Consider the following 18,499-nt stretch of genomic DNA (forward strand, 5'->3'; position numbering starts at 1 on the left):
AATTCATCAGAGGAATCCATGGACAATTTGGTCCAGCGTAGTTGGAATGTAAGAGTCTGCTTAAACACAAGAAAGCAGAATATTCAAAACAAAGCTTTCAAACATCATTTGCATTTTGGGAAGTGGTGTCCATATTTTGTGGACTCCTTAGGATTCTTTCTTATTGTAAAGCAAGAATGTGTGTGTGTGGGGGGGGTGTTTTTTACTCTTCTGCCAGTTTTTGAAATGTATGCCTTCATAGTTTGGCCAACCCTTTCTTAGATTATTATTATTATTCACTTACAAATTGCATTGCTTGTTGGATAGCTAAATAAAACCCATTGGCTTCACTCCCATTCTGGGGGAAACTTCGTATTTTCAAAGCATTGTCTATGCACAAGAAAGGCTGAAGTAGATATAATTGAAGGAAAAGAGGCGGGGAGGGGAGGGGAACTTTTTAAAGACAGAGAGCAATTCCTTGACTTAGGAGCCAGCAGATTCCAGGTCCTACGGGGGGGGGGGGATAGGAAAGTTGGTGCAAACAGTCCTTTTTCTGGTGTGGGGTCTTCCAGCAGCTGTAGTTTTGACAAGAACTTGGAGGAGAGGAGGCGATGAAATTCACACCCACCCCTTTCCGTATCCTGTGAACAGTCCGGGAAAATATGCACTGATACCAAAGGGGAGGAAGTGGCTTGATGAAACGTTTGGAGCTGACAAACTTGTTTGTGTCAGCGTCCCTATGCTTGTGCGTCTTGGAGCAGAGAAACAACAAAAGCTCACAGTGGAACTGACCGGCAGAAAAGGAGGCAAGTGAGTGCAGGGTCCAGCCAGTCTCCCTGGCTGCCAAGTTCCATCAAGAAGTTTCTGCAACTAGACAAGCATGGCAGGAGCGGTGAGCCCTGCGCTACAGAAGCTCATAGTTTGGGCAGCGTTTCTGCTGATGCAAGGTAAGTGATCAGGATCCGCCCGGACTAGGGGAAGCTTTTACTTATGCAGCCAAAGGGGTTTAGAATCTGAGGGCAGAACTCCACCACCCCCTCCCAGCCCAATGGAAAGGAGAGAATCTTTGATTAACTTTCTGAGTGTACTTGGAAAACTATGATGAAGGCTGTGGTCCTGCACTCACTTTTGTGGGAGTAAGGTCTATTGAAGCAAGAAGGCTGTGCTTTTCAGTTAACATGTTTCAGATTGCCCTGTAAGACTAGCCTGAAAAGGGGGGCTCGCTTCCCCAGCGTTCTTCACTGCTGCAACAACCCCCTGAATTTATAGGAGAAGGAACCCCGAATTTCCCAGTAACACTATTCAGCCTCCCAATAAAATATTTGAGGTGGCTGCCCCCCAAGTTGAAGCGCACCGCCGTTCAAATGGTGTGCATGCACCACACCATGTGATCGATTATGCAGGGTGGGGCTTAACCTGGGCACCCCTCCCGACATTTTTTTCACGTTGGCACCCCCGCCGTAAAATGTGAGATGTTTTGCAAATGTCATCTGGATCCTGGGTCGTGTTCCTCTCTTTTCCTGTCATTTTGCAAAACAAAAACAAAAACCTATCATCAACCTGATTGATTAAAAAGAAATCTCTGCATTTTTAAAGCCTGGAATGGAATGCACTGCCAGATCTTAGCTATGTTCACTCACAGTGAAAACTCTGGCATATTTACTTGAGTCAGAAGTCAGTCCCTCTGCAAGTGTTCAGTGGGGTTTGTCCTAGGTAAATGTGCAAATTTCGCTGTGTTCAATGGCCTTACTGCTATGGCTGTGGTCCTAACACAATTGATAATAATAATAATAATAATAATAATAATAATAATAATAATATATTTCTACCCCGCCCATCTGGCTGGGTTTTCCCAGCCACTCTGGGCAGCTTTCAACAGAAGGTTAAAAATACATTAAAACACAATCATTAAAAACTTCCCTAAACAGGGCTTAACTTGTAAGTCAGAAATAAGCCACACTTGACATACTGGGGCTTCCTTCCAAATTTTGAATAAATTTGCTTAAAATTGTACCGTAGGTAAGGCAAATATAAAGTGAGCTCACTGAATCCTAACTTTCCCCTGAGCACTATTGGCTTGATTTAGGAAATTTGGGTTGCTAGGTTATCCCCCAGGAGCTGTGATAAAAAAACACTTGTCTTCTTAACTTTGCCTTCAGAATTCTGTCCCATGATATGCTTAATATTACTGCACTACTGTTGTGCAAGTAGTTACAACACATCTGGAGCTCAAAACAAAATATTTAATTTGCCATTGGTACACAGTGAGATCTAAGAACACGTGATCTTTTGATCTGGATTTGCTTTGTTTGGCGTTCTGGGATGTTTGGAGACTAAGAATGTAAGGAGGCAGTGATTTTCATCCTGTCCTGAGCCCATCATAATCGGCACTATTTCTGTTCTGCTACAGTTCAGCTTCTGCTATTTTACTATGCGCTGTGGCCAAAACTAATATAATTATGCCAATAATTATGTAATTAACTTCCATGCATTTCAATGGAAAGAAATGTCAAAACAATGCATAAAACAGCACACTTATTCATGTAACATTTACAGACTAAAATGATAGCAAATACCACATGTAGTCACCTGGGTGGTTTTTGTTTCTGACCTTAGATGGACAAGCGAACTGTAGCAATTCAAGGTGTTAGGTAAGGTAAAGGTAAAGGGACCCCTGACCATTAGGTCCAGTCTTGGCCGACTCTGGGGTTGCGGAGCTCATCTTGCTTTATTGGCCGAGGGAGACAGCGTACAGCTTCTGGGTCATGTGGCCAGCATGAGTAAGCCGCTTCTGGCAAACCAGAGCAGCGCCTGGAAACGTCATTTACCTTCCCACTGGAGCGGTACCTATTTATCTACTTGCACTTTGATGTGCTTTTGAACTGCTAGGTTGGCAGGAGCTGGGACCGAGCAACGGGAGCTCACCCCGTCGCGGGGATTCAAACCGCCGACCTTCTGATTGGCAAGCCCTAGGCTCTGTGGTTTAACTCACACTGCCACCCGCGATTGATATATTGCTTTCCATTACAAAAATTCCCAAAGCAATTTGCCAAGTAAAAATGCAATAGTGAGAATCACATAAGTATGTTGAAAACATAGAATCAGTGATGGGGAAAAAATTCAGTACAGTTTACATTTAAGGGTGAACCTAATTCACATTTTCTGAAGCAATATTATTATTTTTACTTGTTGAATTTCTGCCCTATACCCTCACGTCTCAGGACGGTTCACAGAATAAAATCAAAATACACTGATACCTCTGGTTATGAACTTAATTTGTTCCAGAGGTTTGTTCTTAACCTGAAACCGTTCTTAACCTGAGGTACTACTTTAGCTAATGGGGCCTCCTGCTGCCGCCGCGTCTCCAGCATGCGATTTCAGTTCTCATCCTGAGGTAAAGTACTTAACCCGAGGTATTACTTCTGGGTTAGCAGAGTCTGTAACCTGAAGTGTTTGTAACCCAAGGTGTTTGTAACCTGAGGCACCACTGTATAAAACCACAAAATACACAATCAAAACAAAAACAACCCCCCCCCAAAAAAACACATTTCAAAAGGGCATAGGATGTTGACAAACACATCCTTTGAAATTCACACTTCTCCAGATTTTGCAATGTAGCAAGTATTCATGAAAATAACATAGAAAAATTAATTATACAGTGAATGCTTGGGTTGTGAACATGATCCGTGTGGGAGGCACATTCGCAACCCACAGCACCGCGTCTGTGCATGCGCGGGTTGTAATTTGGTGCTACTGCGCTTGCGCGAGCGCCGAAACCCAGAAGTCATGTTTTCTGCTACTTCCGGGTTCGGCGTGGTGTGCAACCTGAAAACACACAATCTGAAGCGTCTGTAACCCGAGGTATGACTATATTAGGAAAATCTGCTTTGCCAGTTGTGTACAGGCAGGGACTATTTTACGTGTGTCCAAATGATGCATGATCGCCGACATGCAGGTCCTTTTGGACTTGAAAGAGGGTGGAATGGGGCAGAATGGGGGTGGGGCAGGGCATAATGGACCGTAACCGGGCGGGGCACACAAATATGTACTTACTGATGCACATGGGATCCAGGAATAGAACCCCCATGCGAAATACTGTATACAGTATTAGGCAAAATTCTATGTAATAAATGAGTGCATTAGCACTCAGATGCTGATGGTTTTTCATGAGGACTTAAAAAAATAAATTGCAAAGTGATGTGGAAATGTGGAGAACCAAATTTAGGACTAGAAAAATGAGGAAGTGGACAGATTTCCTCATCCCTAACAGATTTTAGTGTCATAAAATGGTCCATCTCCATGAGAACCACCCCATCCAGCTTCAAATGAACACCAAAACAAACATTCACTTGTTGGCACTACCCAAATGCCTGGGAAAACAAAGACGTCTCTGGCTTCAAAACAATTCCAACATTTGTGGCAAGCCAACCTTCTTGGGCAGAGCATCCCGTAGACAGGGCGCTGTTAGAGAAAAGGCCCATTCTCTCATTTGGACCCTCCAGGCCTTCCTCGAAGGAGGCTTGCACAGCAGGGCCTCAGATGATGATCTCAGGGTCTGGGCAGGTTCATAGGCAGAATGGCAGCCCTTTCGATATAGGGGTCCTGAACTGCGCAGGTCAAAAACAACCATTGCTTTTCTTACTAATTCACATTAGCTTGCTCAGATGATCAGCAATAATAGGAGAGCTGTTTATTTTAGATGCTGCCTGCTCCCTTCTTTGTGTTTATTTCATGCAAATGATGAAATGCTTTCTTTCTTATTTTGAAAAGCTTTGCAGTGTGATGACGGAGCTTTGGTTCCAGAACTCTAAAAGGGAGCAACACTGCCACTTTTACAAAGTTGTTGCTAATGCACATCCCCTTTTGAAGAAAGCCCCCCCCCCCCAGCATTCCCTCCGGGGGTCAAAACCTGCAGCCACTGTACCAAGTGATGAATACTTCCCACCCCTCTCTTTTCCTCCACCTAGCCCAAATCCTGTTGCCCAGTGCTCTCGTTTCCTGCTGCTTGTTGGGATGGTAATACAGAATCTGAATGGGCTAAGATGAAAAAGTGGTGGGGTGGAATGCTTAGATGTTTCTTTAGAAACAAATATTGAAAAGCAGGAAATTCCTGAAATGTTACACACCGGCCCGTCGTCATGCTCGGTGAATGTGGGAAAGATGGGGAATCAGGAAGCTTCAGTGGTAGCACCAGGGGAAAAACATTTTTGCAGGGATACAAAGAAAGGGAAAACGACCTTTCTGGGTGGGTTGAACTTGAGAAAAGTTCATTTACTTCAAATAGCCAAGTCCAGCAACAAAAGACTGGGGGGAGAGGGGGAATTAAAGTATTTTTCTGGGTCTCCGTCTGCACTATACATTTAAGACGGTATCATAGCACTTTAAGCAATGGTTGGTTCCGTCAAAGAATTTTGGGAATTGTAGTTTGCTAAGGGCACTGAGTGCTGTTAGGAGCAGGGGCTTCGCGCGGGGTGAGGCATAGACCTGGGCATGGATTTTTGAGGGGGACGAAGCCCCCTTGTGAGGTGCTCCTCTTCGGGTGTTGGAGGAACCGAGGCTCATTGAGAGGAGCAGCAGGCAGCGCTGTCCTGGGGGTTCTGGCTTGGGGGCACCTGGTTGGGCCCGCCATGTGCCACGTTGTTTGGCCAGACTCCCCCTCCTGGCATGGGCAGGCAGGTGGAGCAGCGCAGCCCTGCTTGGCTGCGGTGCAGGGCAGAGTCACTCCGGTGGTGTCGGTGGTGAGGGTTGGGGTGCTGTGCCCGGTTCCTTCACCCTACGTGCCTCTGTCCCCCCCCCCCAGCACACATGCGCCTACCCCAGGAGTTGTGAATTCACGCAATGCCGCTGGTTGGAGATCCCCCATTCCCCTCACACAGCTACAATTCCTGGAGTGGTTTAATAGTCAACCTCTCTTCCCAGGGAAGTCTGGGAATTGTAACTCTGTGAGGAGAATAGGGGTTGCATGATAATAGTGGCACAGGTGTCTTGTGCAACACATCTACTTCTAGAAAATACTGGACTTGGAGGACTTCCGGGAGATGGTGGTGCCAGGTCAAGTCTCCCAAGTGTGTTTTATAAGCTGGTAAAGGTAAAGGTAAAGGGACCCCTGACCATTAGGTCCAGTTGTAGCCGACTCTGGGGTTGTGGCGCTCATCTCGCTTTATTGGCTGAGGGAGCCGGCGTGCAGCTTCCGGGTCATGTGGCCAGCATGACTAAGCCACTTCTGGCAAACCAGAGCAGCGCACGGAAATGCCCTTTACCTTCCCGCTGGAGCGGTACCTATTTATCTACTTGCACTTTTGACGTGCTTTCGAACTCCTAAGTTGGCAGGAGCAGGGACCGAGCAACGGGAGCTTACCCCGTCCTGGGGATTTGAACTGCTGACCTTCTGATCGGCAAGTCCTAGGCTCTGTGGTTTAACCCACAGCGCCACCCACGTCCCTATAAGCTGGTGTCCGACCATAATAAATTGTCTATCTATCTACTGGACTTGGACATTTGCATGAGACAGGTTGCAGAAAGCAGAGTTTTTGACTGGGAAATAGGCGGAGAAGGGTTACTGTGTCTCAAAGGGTGCCTAGAGGCCCACCGGTCCATTCTTTGTGGCTGAAGGTCCTTGACTTTCTGCTGCTTCTGAGGGGACAATGTCAGGAAATTCTGCACAGGAAGCTCTGAGGGGATTACTATGTATTGCCTCAGTAACAATGAGTTTGCTTCTCGGAGGCTGTGGATCAGCAGAGTGCCATTCTACAGAAAGCTTAAATCAAGGGCTGGGGCTTTCTCCATCTCTCATTAAATTTTAGAAGTTTGAAAGGCTGGGAAAATTGTGCTTCACATTAAACAGAGAGGCTAGAAAATGGACTGCGGTTACTAACAGGCACTGAGATAAGGAGAGCAAGCGTGCCATACTGTACTTGTCTACCCAGTCTAATGGGATCAATCCCGGGAGTATGTATAGGTTTGCCGTCTAAGAGGACCAATTTATGTTGTTGATTCTGACAGTGATGTTATTTAGAGCATTGAAATGTCCGAGGCACATTCATGTTCTCAGCAACCCTCTCAATGCATCATTGAAATTTTGATATTTTTGGATGGAGAGCTGATTCTAAGGGAGAGGCAGAGCAATTCAAACCCCCTTATGGGGAGGGTGGGGTAGGGGCTGGATTAAATGGAAGTGCTGTTCTACTGGTCTTCCTCTGACCCACCAGCAGGGCGGCACTAACACCATGCCATTGGCACTGAAATCATCCTTTGAGTGAGCAGGAAGCAAGGTAGCAAGTCCTTCAACAGCCGAGCCCAGGCTGAAGCCCCCAAAGTGGAACATTCTGAGGCAGTCTGGGATCTGGTCTTGCCGTCATCGCACAATGCCATTGGGCCCATTGCCTAACCTGTGCACCAGTCTGCAGCTGCCACAGGGATCGGGCTCATTCATCCTTCTGCCATAGCTGGTGCAGTGATCTGCCTGGCCTGAAAATGCAGACTTTTTCCTTGCTTGCCGAAGCAGCAGTAGCAGCTGGTGTAGGGGTGGGGAAGGGAGAAAGGCTTTCTTTCCTTTGTTAGTTCACTTCCACACCCACCAGTGGAGAAGGAAAGTGGCCAGTAGAGGCACTGACCTCTCATCATACTGTCGTTTGCAGCAGCACCTGCTGGTGGCGGTGTGAACTACAGCATGACGACAACCTTACACAAATATTATGTGTAAAGATTGACAAGGATATCCGGTTCTCCAATGAGGCTGTGTTCGCAATACCCCTGCTGTTATCATCCGAATACCCCTGTAGGTTAGGCACACAGTGACTCACCCAACATTCGTACGTTTTGTGGCTTAGCAGGGACTTGAAACCAAGTATTCCAGTCTATGACCAACAATATAGATTCTGCAGAGCACTGGCATGATGCAAGGTGCAAAAATATAACATAGGTTACTTTGCTACTGGTTTGTTTGGAACGTTTGAGTCAACCCAGTGCTATGTTACTGTAGGTGGCAAGTAGCCCAGCAAAGGAATGGAAAGACAAAAAAGTGTTTGATGGGGGAGAATGAAGTTTATTTTTCTTCTGTCCCTCCCTCCCTGTTTCTTATTCTCCCAGGTTCGAAGTCTCGCTCAGAGGAGGTTGTACCATATATCATCGATCACCCCTCTGACCTTGTGGTGCGCTGGGACCAGGCTGCGACCTTGAACTGCCGTGCGGCCGGGAACCCAACACCCACCATTGAGTGGTATCGCAATGGCGAGTATGTGAAGACAAACAAAGATGATGGTCCCTCCCAACGCACCCTCCTGCCAGGTGGCTCCCTCTTCTTCTTACGTCTCAGCCAGAGGAAGGGGAAATCGGATGAGGGGGTATACAACTGCGTGGCCAGAAACCACCTGGGTGCAGCCGTTAGCAAGAATGCGTCTCTTTATGTGGAAGGTAAGGCATTGGGATCAGCTTGGAGAGTTGCATATTGGGCAAGCCACTTCTATTGCAGCATGGTGGGGCTGTCTGGGTGGGACTAGGGACTCACCTACATTAGTCAAAAACTGCATGTTAAATACGTTATAAACATGCTACACCAGATGGCACTGTAGAGCAGAAAACTTTTCTATGCAATTTGTGTAAAATTAAATTGTTTTAACTAAGGGGGGGGGACTCTGTGTAAGGTCCCCCCCTTGGTTAAAACAATTTAATTTATGGCTTATTTTTAGCGTCCCCCACCCCTTGTATAGATCCACCCTTGAGGGACTGCCAAATCTGTCCATTGTCTTTTCTCTCGATTTTCTCATTTGTCCACTATTAAGTTCAATTCTCCACATTGTTTGATGGGTGGTGGTGGTGGTGGAATAAAGTCCTCCTGAAAATTTCTTCAGATTTGAGTGCAAATTTCTCCTTGTATGCACATTTTTGAATCTAACTTTGCCAAATAGGCACTTTTTTTGTTTTTTGCAAGGCAGCTTCCCACAACATTATTCATTCTTGTATGTTATTTACACTAATAGTATGCATTTCTACACATGCTTTATCTCAGTAGATGCCTTTTTGTACGTGTTACTTGGCTGGAAAACGGCACTGCAAAATTTGAAGAAGTGCACATTTTGAAGCTGGTCTTCATTTTGTATATTGTTTTGGAAAGCACAAGGCAGGTAGATTTACCTTTAAATGTGAACTAAATCCAATCCCTCCCACCCACAGTGAGATCTTGTTTCTTTGGGCCTATGAACTTTTCCCCTAGACTATGCCACCTACTGCAGGTGTGCATTATTTGTAAAGACTGTTTAAATGCTTTTACCTTAAGAAACGGGGATGCGGTTGGCGCTGTGGGTTAAACCACAGAGCCTAGGACTTGCCGATCAGAAGGTTGGCGGTTCGAATCCCCACGATGGGGTGAGCTCCCGTTGCTCGGTTCTTGCTCCTGCCAACCTAGCAGTTCGAAAGCACGTCAAAGTGCAAGTAGATAAATAGGTACCGCTCCAGCGGGAAGGTAAACGGCGTTTCTGTGCGCTGCTCTGGTTTGCCAGAAGCGGCTTAGTCATGCTGGCCACATGACCCAGAAGCTGTAAGCCGGCTCCCTTGGCCAATAAAGCAAGATGAGCACCGCAACCCCAGAGTCGGCCATGACTGGACCTAATGGTCAGGGTCCCTTTACCTTTATCTTTAGCTTTACCTTAAGAAACAGGGCAGACAAAAGAAAGAACTCCACACAGTGCCTAGTTAAACTTGGGATTGGCTCCCACAGGAGGCAATGATGGCGAGCAACTTAAAAGAGGCATCTTGTTGACCACTGTGAGTACAGGATGCCACTGGTCAGATCTAGCAAGTTATTGTTGTGTTCTTATATTCTTACAAGCAAACCTTTGCCTGTGCATGGAAAGCTACCATGTAAGAGAAAAGTCCTCAGGACAAACTGTCCCTCCTGTACTCGATTTTCACATACAGGGAGCTTTTAACATGGGAGAACTTTCAAATATACACCTCCCACCTGCAAACTGAAATGATCCACAGTCCCTGGAGGACTGTTTGTTTGAATTAGTTCTTTGATACCTACCAACCAACCAACCAACCAACCAACCAACCAACCAATCTTTATTGTTGTGATCAGAGATCAGCCACTAAATTATTGCCAAACAGCTAGCAGGGAATGTCCGCGTTGTTAAACTCATGCTAATATCACTTTCAGTGCTCCTTGCCTCACATTTCCCTCTCACAGCAGTCGTGAGCCAAGGCCTCAACTGCTCCCATTTTACAGATGAGAAAACTGAGAGAAAAGGGCTGGTTCAATGTCACCCAGTGAATTCAACACTGTTGATCCCATCCAAATAGATACAGTAGTGTTTAGTGTGCTGAACTAGGATTGGGGATCAGGGGAAGACATTTTGCCTCTCGTATTCAGGAGGCAGAGAATAATAATGCCATTCATCCATAAATAAATACAATGAAATATATGCATACTGAGAGCAACAATTAAGAAAAGTTCTGCCGTGTGTGTGTGTGTGTTTTGTTTTTATAAATACTTTTGACTTTCTAGCTACTCTCATTACTCCTATATTCCATGTTCTGCATCCCCAGGGGTAGTACAGAGATATCAAATGCCCCATCTCAGGCATGCCCCTGGACCACACCATCTTCCCCACCTTTAAGCCCACAACGTCTCTCTTGCAGGATTTCACAGTGCTAATTATTGGCACAATTAAAAACCCTCTTTAATATTCAGGCTGGGAGACCCTCCAATTAACACTTCATTAACGATCAGGCTCCATCCGGCTCTCGTGGCCCAGTGTGAAGGTTCGCAGTGGTGTCTGGCAGCTATAAATATTCATGCAGGCGAAGATGGTTTGGGAGATGCTTCTGTTAGCAACACTAAATTAAGTGCACCACATGGACTCGCTGTTTGGGCACGTGCTAGCAAATAGTTCCCCTCCCCGAATGTGCATTGGGTCTTGCATTGCCATGGAGCGATGCGAAACATGCAAGCCAATTCCAGACAGGCTCCCAGTTTTTCCTCTGCTTCCTGCCCCCCAGCTGCCTCTGTGTGGGTCTCTGAAACAAAGTCAATAGGAGGCTGGTGTTGTTTTGGCATTTTTGCTTCGTGTCAGATTAGCCCATCATGCAGAGTGAGGAGGTAAAATGCTCAGCTGGACCATTTCAAATAGCAAGTCTGTGGGTCTCATACCATTTAATGAACCAACAGATTTATTTTAAAAGGGGATAGCATTTTAGCTGACCAAAACATTTTGAATTGATTAATATCATGGTTTACCCCACACAGGTGGCGCTGTGGGTTAAACCAGAGAGCCTAGAACTTGCTGATCAGAAGGTCGGCGGTTCGAATCCCCATGACAGGGTGAGCTCCCCTTGCTCGGTCCCTGCTCCTTCCCACCTAGCAGTTCGAAAGCACGTCAAAGTGCAAGTAGATAAATAGGTACCACTCCGGCGGGAAGGTAAATGATGTTTCTGTGCGCTGCTCTGGTTCACCAGAAGCGGCTTAGTCGTGCTGGCCACATGACCCGGAAGCTGTACATCGGCTCCCTCGGCCAATAAAGCGAGATGAGTGCCGCAACCCCAGAGTTAGTCACAACTGGACCTAATGGTCAGGGGTACCTTTACCTTTACCTTAATATCGTGATTGTAGCTTAGAAAAAACCTGGCTCAGTGACAGAGCATCTGCTTAATGTCCCAGGTTCAGTTCCTGACATCTCCAGTTAGAAGGGTCAGGTAACAGATAATGGGAGGACCTTTCCTTCTCTGAGTCACTGGAAAGATGCTGGCAGTCAGAGCAGACCATAGTGGGCTGGCTGGATATATAGTCTTATTTTTGTAGAGGGAGGTCCCGTAGTCCAGTGGTTTGTACAAGGCAGTTTCCTCTGTTTGTTTGTTAAATATACAGAATAAAAAAATAATTTCTTGTGATTGAATAGACCAGCATTGCATACACAAGCTTTTGTTCCAGACTGATTGACTTTAAGAAAGTACCACCTTCTTTTCCCATACCCTATGATCACAAAAGCCAATTAAAATTCTCAGCTTGCTCATACATATGGAGCAAAGTGGGAAGCCATCATTCACTAACCGTGATCTCAGTTCTCCCAACACCTCCAGCACAAGAGGTATTGTTACACAAAATCTTTAGGGAGCAAAACCTAAAAGGTGGTGCTGGGGAGCCACCATAAACGTCCCAATGGGGACTGAAGACAGTCTATGGCAATGGAATGCTGACTAACTGTTGAAAGGGAATAATGGAAAACTTGGATGGAGGAGGAATGGGGTGGAGTATCTTGGAAGCTGGCATGGCTAGTTGGCTGATTCGCTGAACAAGAAGCACTCCACACTGGGACGTTTTGTAATAGGTTCCGCTTATAATGTTAACAGATTCTAGATCATCCTCCTTCTGAGTTTATTAGCTTAAAGGGCAGTTGTGGATCAAAACTCCCTGTAAAATATTTGTGTATTGACTTATGCACTAGGAAGTCATATTTACATTCCCATATGGTCAGGGGCAGCTAAATTTGTCTCCCTCCCAGATGTTGAGATGCTTTTCTCATTTCTACAGCAAATATAACCCCCTCCATTAGTCCTGTATGGGCACATCTGTTAATTTTTGCTTCTCTCAATTTCTCTTTTTTCCCAGTTGCAAGTTCAGGTCTCTACATTTCTGCATCAGTTTGTGATTTTATTTTTAAGTAGCATTTTAGAGCAATTTCCAAATAATATGCACATTCTCGTGCACAATTTCCCCATAGTTTCTGATTATTTCCTAATATGAATTCATTTTATGTCTTATCTTCACTAATATGCATATTTTTGAACACACTTTCCCCAATAGACATCCTTTTTTCGTGCATTATTTGTTTGGAGAATTTCAATGCAAAATTCAGGAAAGTGCGAATTTTCAAGAACGGCTGCTTTTTGGTTAGCAGATTGCATTGGGAAGTGTCTGTTAGGTAGGTTTCCATTTAAATGGAGATCAACCAAATTACTCCACCATCCGTAGTCCTCTACCATCCTTCTTCGGCAGTAGAATTGACCTATTTCTTTGTTACAGCGCAGTCGCTGCAATGCAGCCTAATCTTTTCTCTTGGTCTGTGCTGGGAAACGTGGGGCGGGAAACTTTTGGAAACAATTAAGGATTATTTTGTTTAACCGTCTAAAAATATCTAGCAATAACATCCTAAGGTACGGTCTCTGCAGGTTGCTGCTTGTAAGAAGTTGACTCATCTCCTGGACTTTTGATTATATTACAAAGGAGTCACATCCTTCAGGAGGGATGAATGCAGGAAGCAGGCAGAAGACTGGAAGGCAAGGGGAAAAGGCTGCCTCTCTCCCTCTCTGTGGGTTTCTCCTTCTGATTATGTTCCCAGTTCAGGTTGTCAAGGCAATTGTTATATTTGAAGCAGAAGAAACTGCAGGAAGACGGCTTCCCATAAATAGCCACGCTAGTTCTCATTTTGTTGCCACAGGATGGGGTGATGGTTGCTAGCTTAGATGGTTTCAAAAGGAGATTGGACAAATATATGGAGGATAAGCCCATCAATGGCTATTAGCGTTGATGGCTAAATGGAAACTCCAGGTTCAGTGGCTTGTATCTGTGAATAGGGCAGATGGGTAGTAACAGCAGGAGAGGGCTTCTCCCTGTTGGGCAGCTGAGCTTTGCTGGTCCGAAGGAGGAAAAAACTTAAACAAGATGCAGAGTTTCCAAAAAATAGATTAGAGGCAATTGTACTTCATCCAGCAGAGCTTTACTGAAGGCAAATGAGCACAATGGTCACAAATCCAATACGGTCATACCTTGGTTGTTGAACTTAATCTGTTCCGGGAGTCCGTTTGACTCCTGAAACAGTTTGAAAACCAAGGCACAGCTTCCGATTGGCTGCAGGAGCTTCCTGCACTCAATCGGAAGCCACAGAAGACGTTTTGGATGAAAAACGTTCGCAAACCGGAACACTCACTTCTGGTTTGCAGCGTTCAGGAGCCAAAACGTCCAAGTACCAAGGCATTTGAGAACCAAGGTATGACAGTACATTCAGGATTGGCACAGTTGCAGCACTTACAATAAAACTTACAATGACTTATAATAAGACTAAACCATAACACTATAGCGTACAGAACAGCACACCAGAACAAAGAGATAGAAAGAGTAAGCTCAGAGCCCAGGCTCCTTCCGGCCTTATTATTATAGTCAGCATGGCCTTGACAGTAAGATAAGAGAACCAGTCTAAACCAGCTGTACTCAGCTTCTCAGAAGAAACAACCCAAACAAGAACCTTCTACCTGTTTCTTTCATATGGAAAGAAAACTTTCCAGAACCCTCTTGAACCAAGTAGAATAGGAAAGATCTCTACACATCAGATCAATTCTTTCTGTACTAAGAAATGAGAACTGCAACTCCCTTCATGTTCCGCTTGTGGGTTTCTTGAAGGTATCTGCCTGGCAGGGGTGGACTTTGGTCTTTCAAAGTTCAGCGGCGCCCTGTGTGAGCCCAAAATTCAGCACCCCTTTCTCTCCTGTTCTGTTCAATTCATGACATCATAGTTGCAGCGCCCTGTGGTGCCCCCGAGGCTCAGTGCGCAGTGTGGCAGAACTGGTGGTGCTGCCCTACGTCCACCTTTGTGGCTGGCCTCTTTGGGAAATGGAGTCGTATGCAATGCAAGTTTCCTACTCAGAGTAGGCATCCTGAAGTTAATGGACCTGATTCACTTAGGTTCATTCATTTCTATGAATCTGCTCTGAGTAGCATCAGCATCACATGCAACCTGCAGTGTTGATGTGTGTGTGTGTGTGGGGGGCTTTTGGTCAACAGGCCTCTTTTTGATGGCCTGGTGGTCTTTTGTATTGTTCAAAAGAGCAGCAGTTGATGGCGCTTTGAGTGAAGTGGGACTACAGATGGCATTAAATGGCTACTTGTAAAGTCCAGCAGACTGACCCTTGGAAAAATGATAATTTTGAGAAGCCTTCAAAGGCCCATCTAGTCCACCAACTTGTTTCCAAATAGGTTTCTTTCTTTCTTTCTTTTTTATGTGCAAAAAGTGAAGGCAAGGAAGCATGCTTGCTAGGATGCATTGATGAGCAGTAGTTCAGCAACATCCAAAGGACCAAAGATTCCCACTCCTGCCTTTCGTGCACCTGAGCATGTGAGCTAGCATGTTTATTCTGGACTAGCAACTGTTGTGAAACAGTGTGTGTGTGTGTGTGTGTGTGTGTGTGTGTGTGTGTGTTGCAGAGTTTTCTCAGCTGCACGGCCTCGTACCATGGTTGAAGGTGGACACTAGCTCCACACTACACACTTGCAGGCAATCGATGCTGCAATTCAATGCACATGTTCCTGGGAAGAAGTCCCACTGAACTCAGCATTTGGGTTGCCATACGTCTGGGAAATCCAGGACATGTCCTCTTTTGGGAGTGCAACATGCCCATCCGGGGGAATTTTTACATTTTAAAGGAAATGTCGGGTTTTGGAGGGGCAGGGCGGTGTTATTTATTCATTTGTTGGGGTTTTTTTTTTGCTTGGACTTGGCCCAAGCTGGTTAAAGATGCACGTGTGCTAACAGCAGCTCAGGCTGTCCTCTTTTTTGCTCTTCAAGATATGGCAACCCTACTCGGTATGGCTTCTCTGACAATGGCACGCGCAGGATGGCAATGTTAATTGAATTCCTTACATCTATATCATCATCATCATCATCATCATCATCATTGACTTGGATGCCTGTTTAAGCTCCATCTCCTCTGATTATGTAGCTACACTCCATCATTGAAAACGATTAAAAACACATTAACTGGGTGTGTGTGTGTGTGTGTGTGTGTGTGTGTGTGTGTTTTAGAATCCACAAAGTAATGGTAAAATACAAACCAGAATTAAGGAATTTATACTGCAGCACTCTCTTGATGCAGTAAACATGTGAAAGGCAATTCAAAGCCTTTGAAGAGTGGTAAAAATCTTAGGGTACAATCATCGAGTGCAAGTGAGGTAAGCACCACTGACGCTGATGGGAGAGAGTTAAACATGTGCTCAACACACTAATTGAAATTAATGGGATGTGTTTTATTGCCGTTACAATAGAGTGGCTGCACCAAATAAACTCACTTTTAAGTTTAGTATGGTTTATGACTGATTCTGCTGGTTCAGCTTTTCCTGTTTTAAGTATCCCTACCCCTCACAGCATCCAATGACTTGTGGTTGGAATTTTGTTCGATTTCCTTATTCAAGTTGTTGTTTGTAGCAGGTTTATCTATTATTGGCTCTTGCCCTTAATTTGTAAGGAATTAAACCGCTCAAGGAGCAATCCTTTTAACTGCGTCATCCTTCCTTGGTGTTAGAACATGGAAGTTTAGCCTCCAAATCAAACAGATTAATTTTGTCAGGTGGAGCAGAAAGGCAGCTGGATCCGTGCTTGATTCTGCTTACAAAATGCAACCTCTGGAAATGACTGAGTAATTAAAAACTATATTGCATGTCCTGCTCCTTTGCATAAACACGGTCAACACCAGAGGGCAAAAGAAGGATTCTTACACCAATCCCCCTTTGCTGCCTAATGTGCAATGAACAGCTTTTTGCACCTTAAACTTCTATTTTTTATTACGTGATCAGTAGTCCAGTGCGGAGCTACCCTCTACTGGTGCAGCTAATTTAGGGTGTTTCTAGAGCAGACATGTCCAAAGTCCATTTGGGGGGCCTAAAGCGGCCCGCTGGCCAGTTTAATCCGGCTCCTGTGGCAGTTTATTTCCTGGGGTAAAATCCCTTAAATTACCTCAACAACATTAATCCTAAAAAAAGCTCAACAACTCTGCGGTAAAATCATAATAAAAAAGCTCAAAAAGTTAACAGCTTTGGTCAGCCCTTTGGTCAGCCCTCATGGCCCTTCACTTCATCAAATCTGGCCCTCTTTGAAAAAAGTTTGGACGCCACTGTTCTAGATGGTTGTTGTTTTCAGGTGGGATTCAAACACATACAGTGGTACCTCGCAAGACGAAAAGAATCCGTTCTGTGATTCTCTTTGTCTAGCAGTTTTTTCGTCTTGCAAAGCAAGCCCATTGAAGGATTAGCGCTATTAGCGCTATTAGCAGCTTTTAGCGGCTTATCTGCTGATCGGATCAGCTGATAAGCGGTTTAGCGCTATTAGCGGCTTTTAGCTGCTTTTAGCGGCTTATCTGCTGATCGGATCAGCTGATAAGCAGCTTAGCGGCTTAGAAAAAGGGGGGAAGGGGAAAAAAACCAGCAGGAACTCGCAAGACATTGTCGTCTTGCGAAGCAAGCCCATAGGAGATTCGTTTTGCGAAGCACCTCCAAAACGGAAAATTCTTTCGTCTAGCGAGTTTTCTGTCTTGTGAGGCATTTGTCTTGCGGGGCACCACTGTACAGTGGTACCTCTGGTTGTGAATGGGATCCGTTCCGGAGGCCCGTTCGCAACATGAAAAGAGAGCAACCCGCAGCAGGACATCTGCGCACACATGGGTTGTGATTCTCTGCTTCTGCGCATGCATGATGTCATTTTGCACTTCTGCACATGCACAAGCAGCGAAACCCGGAACTAACCCTTTCCGGTACTTCCGGGTCACCGCGGGACGTAACCTGAAAGAACGTAACATGAAGCGGACGTAACGTGAGGTATGACTGTACTGACAAACGCGGTTGCAAAATCGTAGGCCACATTCACATATGTGCAGTGAAATCAAATTGCTTCCCCCAAAGAATATTGGGAACTGTTGCTGACCCCATACGGGAATTTAATTAAGCATATATTTGTGTTTTCTCATAGCTCTGCAAGAAGAGTTTCGGCTTCATCCCAGCAACTTGGTGGTGACAGCTGGAGAACAATTGGTTCTGGAATGCTTGCCCCCTAGAGGACACCCTGAGCCAACCGTTTCGTGGAAAAAGAACGGCGTCCCCATAAATGAGGAAAATGGTCATTATGAGGTAATCAAAAACAATACATCTAGTAGCAATGCCTTTTGTGGTTTTTGAAGAGCCGCTGTGGTGTAGTGGCTAGAGTGTTAGACTGGGACCTGGGAGATCAAGGTTCAAATATTCACTCAGCCATGAAGCTCAGTGGGTGACCTTGGGCCAGAAACTATCTCTCAGCCTAGTCGACCTCACAGGGATTTTGTGAGGGTTATATGAGGAGGGGGCCACCTTGAACTCTTTGGAGAAGAGGGTGGGATATAAATGATATCAATCAATCAATAAACGCAGCCCATATCAGATACAGTGTATAGTTATCAAATCATAATTGCACCACATCTTTTAAAGCCCAGGAAATTCCAGGAACTATAGTTTGTTAAGGGCGCCAGGAATTGTAGCTCCGAGAACTACTGTTCCCAGGATTTGGGGGTGGGAGCCATGTGCTTTAAGATGGGAACGTAGCCACAACAACCACAGTAGAGAGGATAAAAAGGCAACATACATGCACACAGATTCTGCCTTTTATTTTTAACAAAACAACAACAACCCCATTACCAAAACTAATTTTAAACTGCAGACAACTTTGGCTTGGAATTCATCTTCTCATCAACAGTTGCATCCCAGTTTCCCATCTTTGATGGCTACACTGAG

General features: G+C 45.3%; 1 protein-coding gene across 5 annotated transcripts in view; it reads left to right on the forward strand.

Annotated features, from left to right (window-relative positions):
- ROBO4 (roundabout guidance receptor 4) overlaps positions 1 to 18,499 on the forward strand; it is a 101,381-nt gene that overhangs the window by 12,224 nt on the left and 70,658 nt on the right. For 2 of the 5 annotated variants that reach the window (XM_083480366.1, XM_083480368.1), the window contains exons 1-3: positions 478 to 926; positions 8,068 to 8,391; positions 17,706 to 17,863. In XM_083480366.1, the coding sequence (XP_083336492.1) occupies positions 860 to 926; positions 8,068 to 8,391; positions 17,706 to 17,863 (549 nt within the window). In that variant the 5' untranslated portion in view covers positions 478 to 859. Of the gene's footprint in view, positions 1 to 444; positions 927 to 8,067; positions 8,392 to 17,705; positions 17,864 to 18,499 lie in introns of those variants that run through there. The other 3 variants (XM_083480367.1, XM_083480364.1, XM_083480365.1) reach the window with 2 other exon arrangements.

Source organism: Podarcis liolepis (assembly GCF_965112155.1).
Source record: "Podarcis liolepis genome assembly, chromosome: 16".
Lineage (NCBI taxonomy): Eukaryota > Metazoa > Chordata > Lepidosauria > Squamata > Lacertidae > Podarcis > Podarcis liolepis.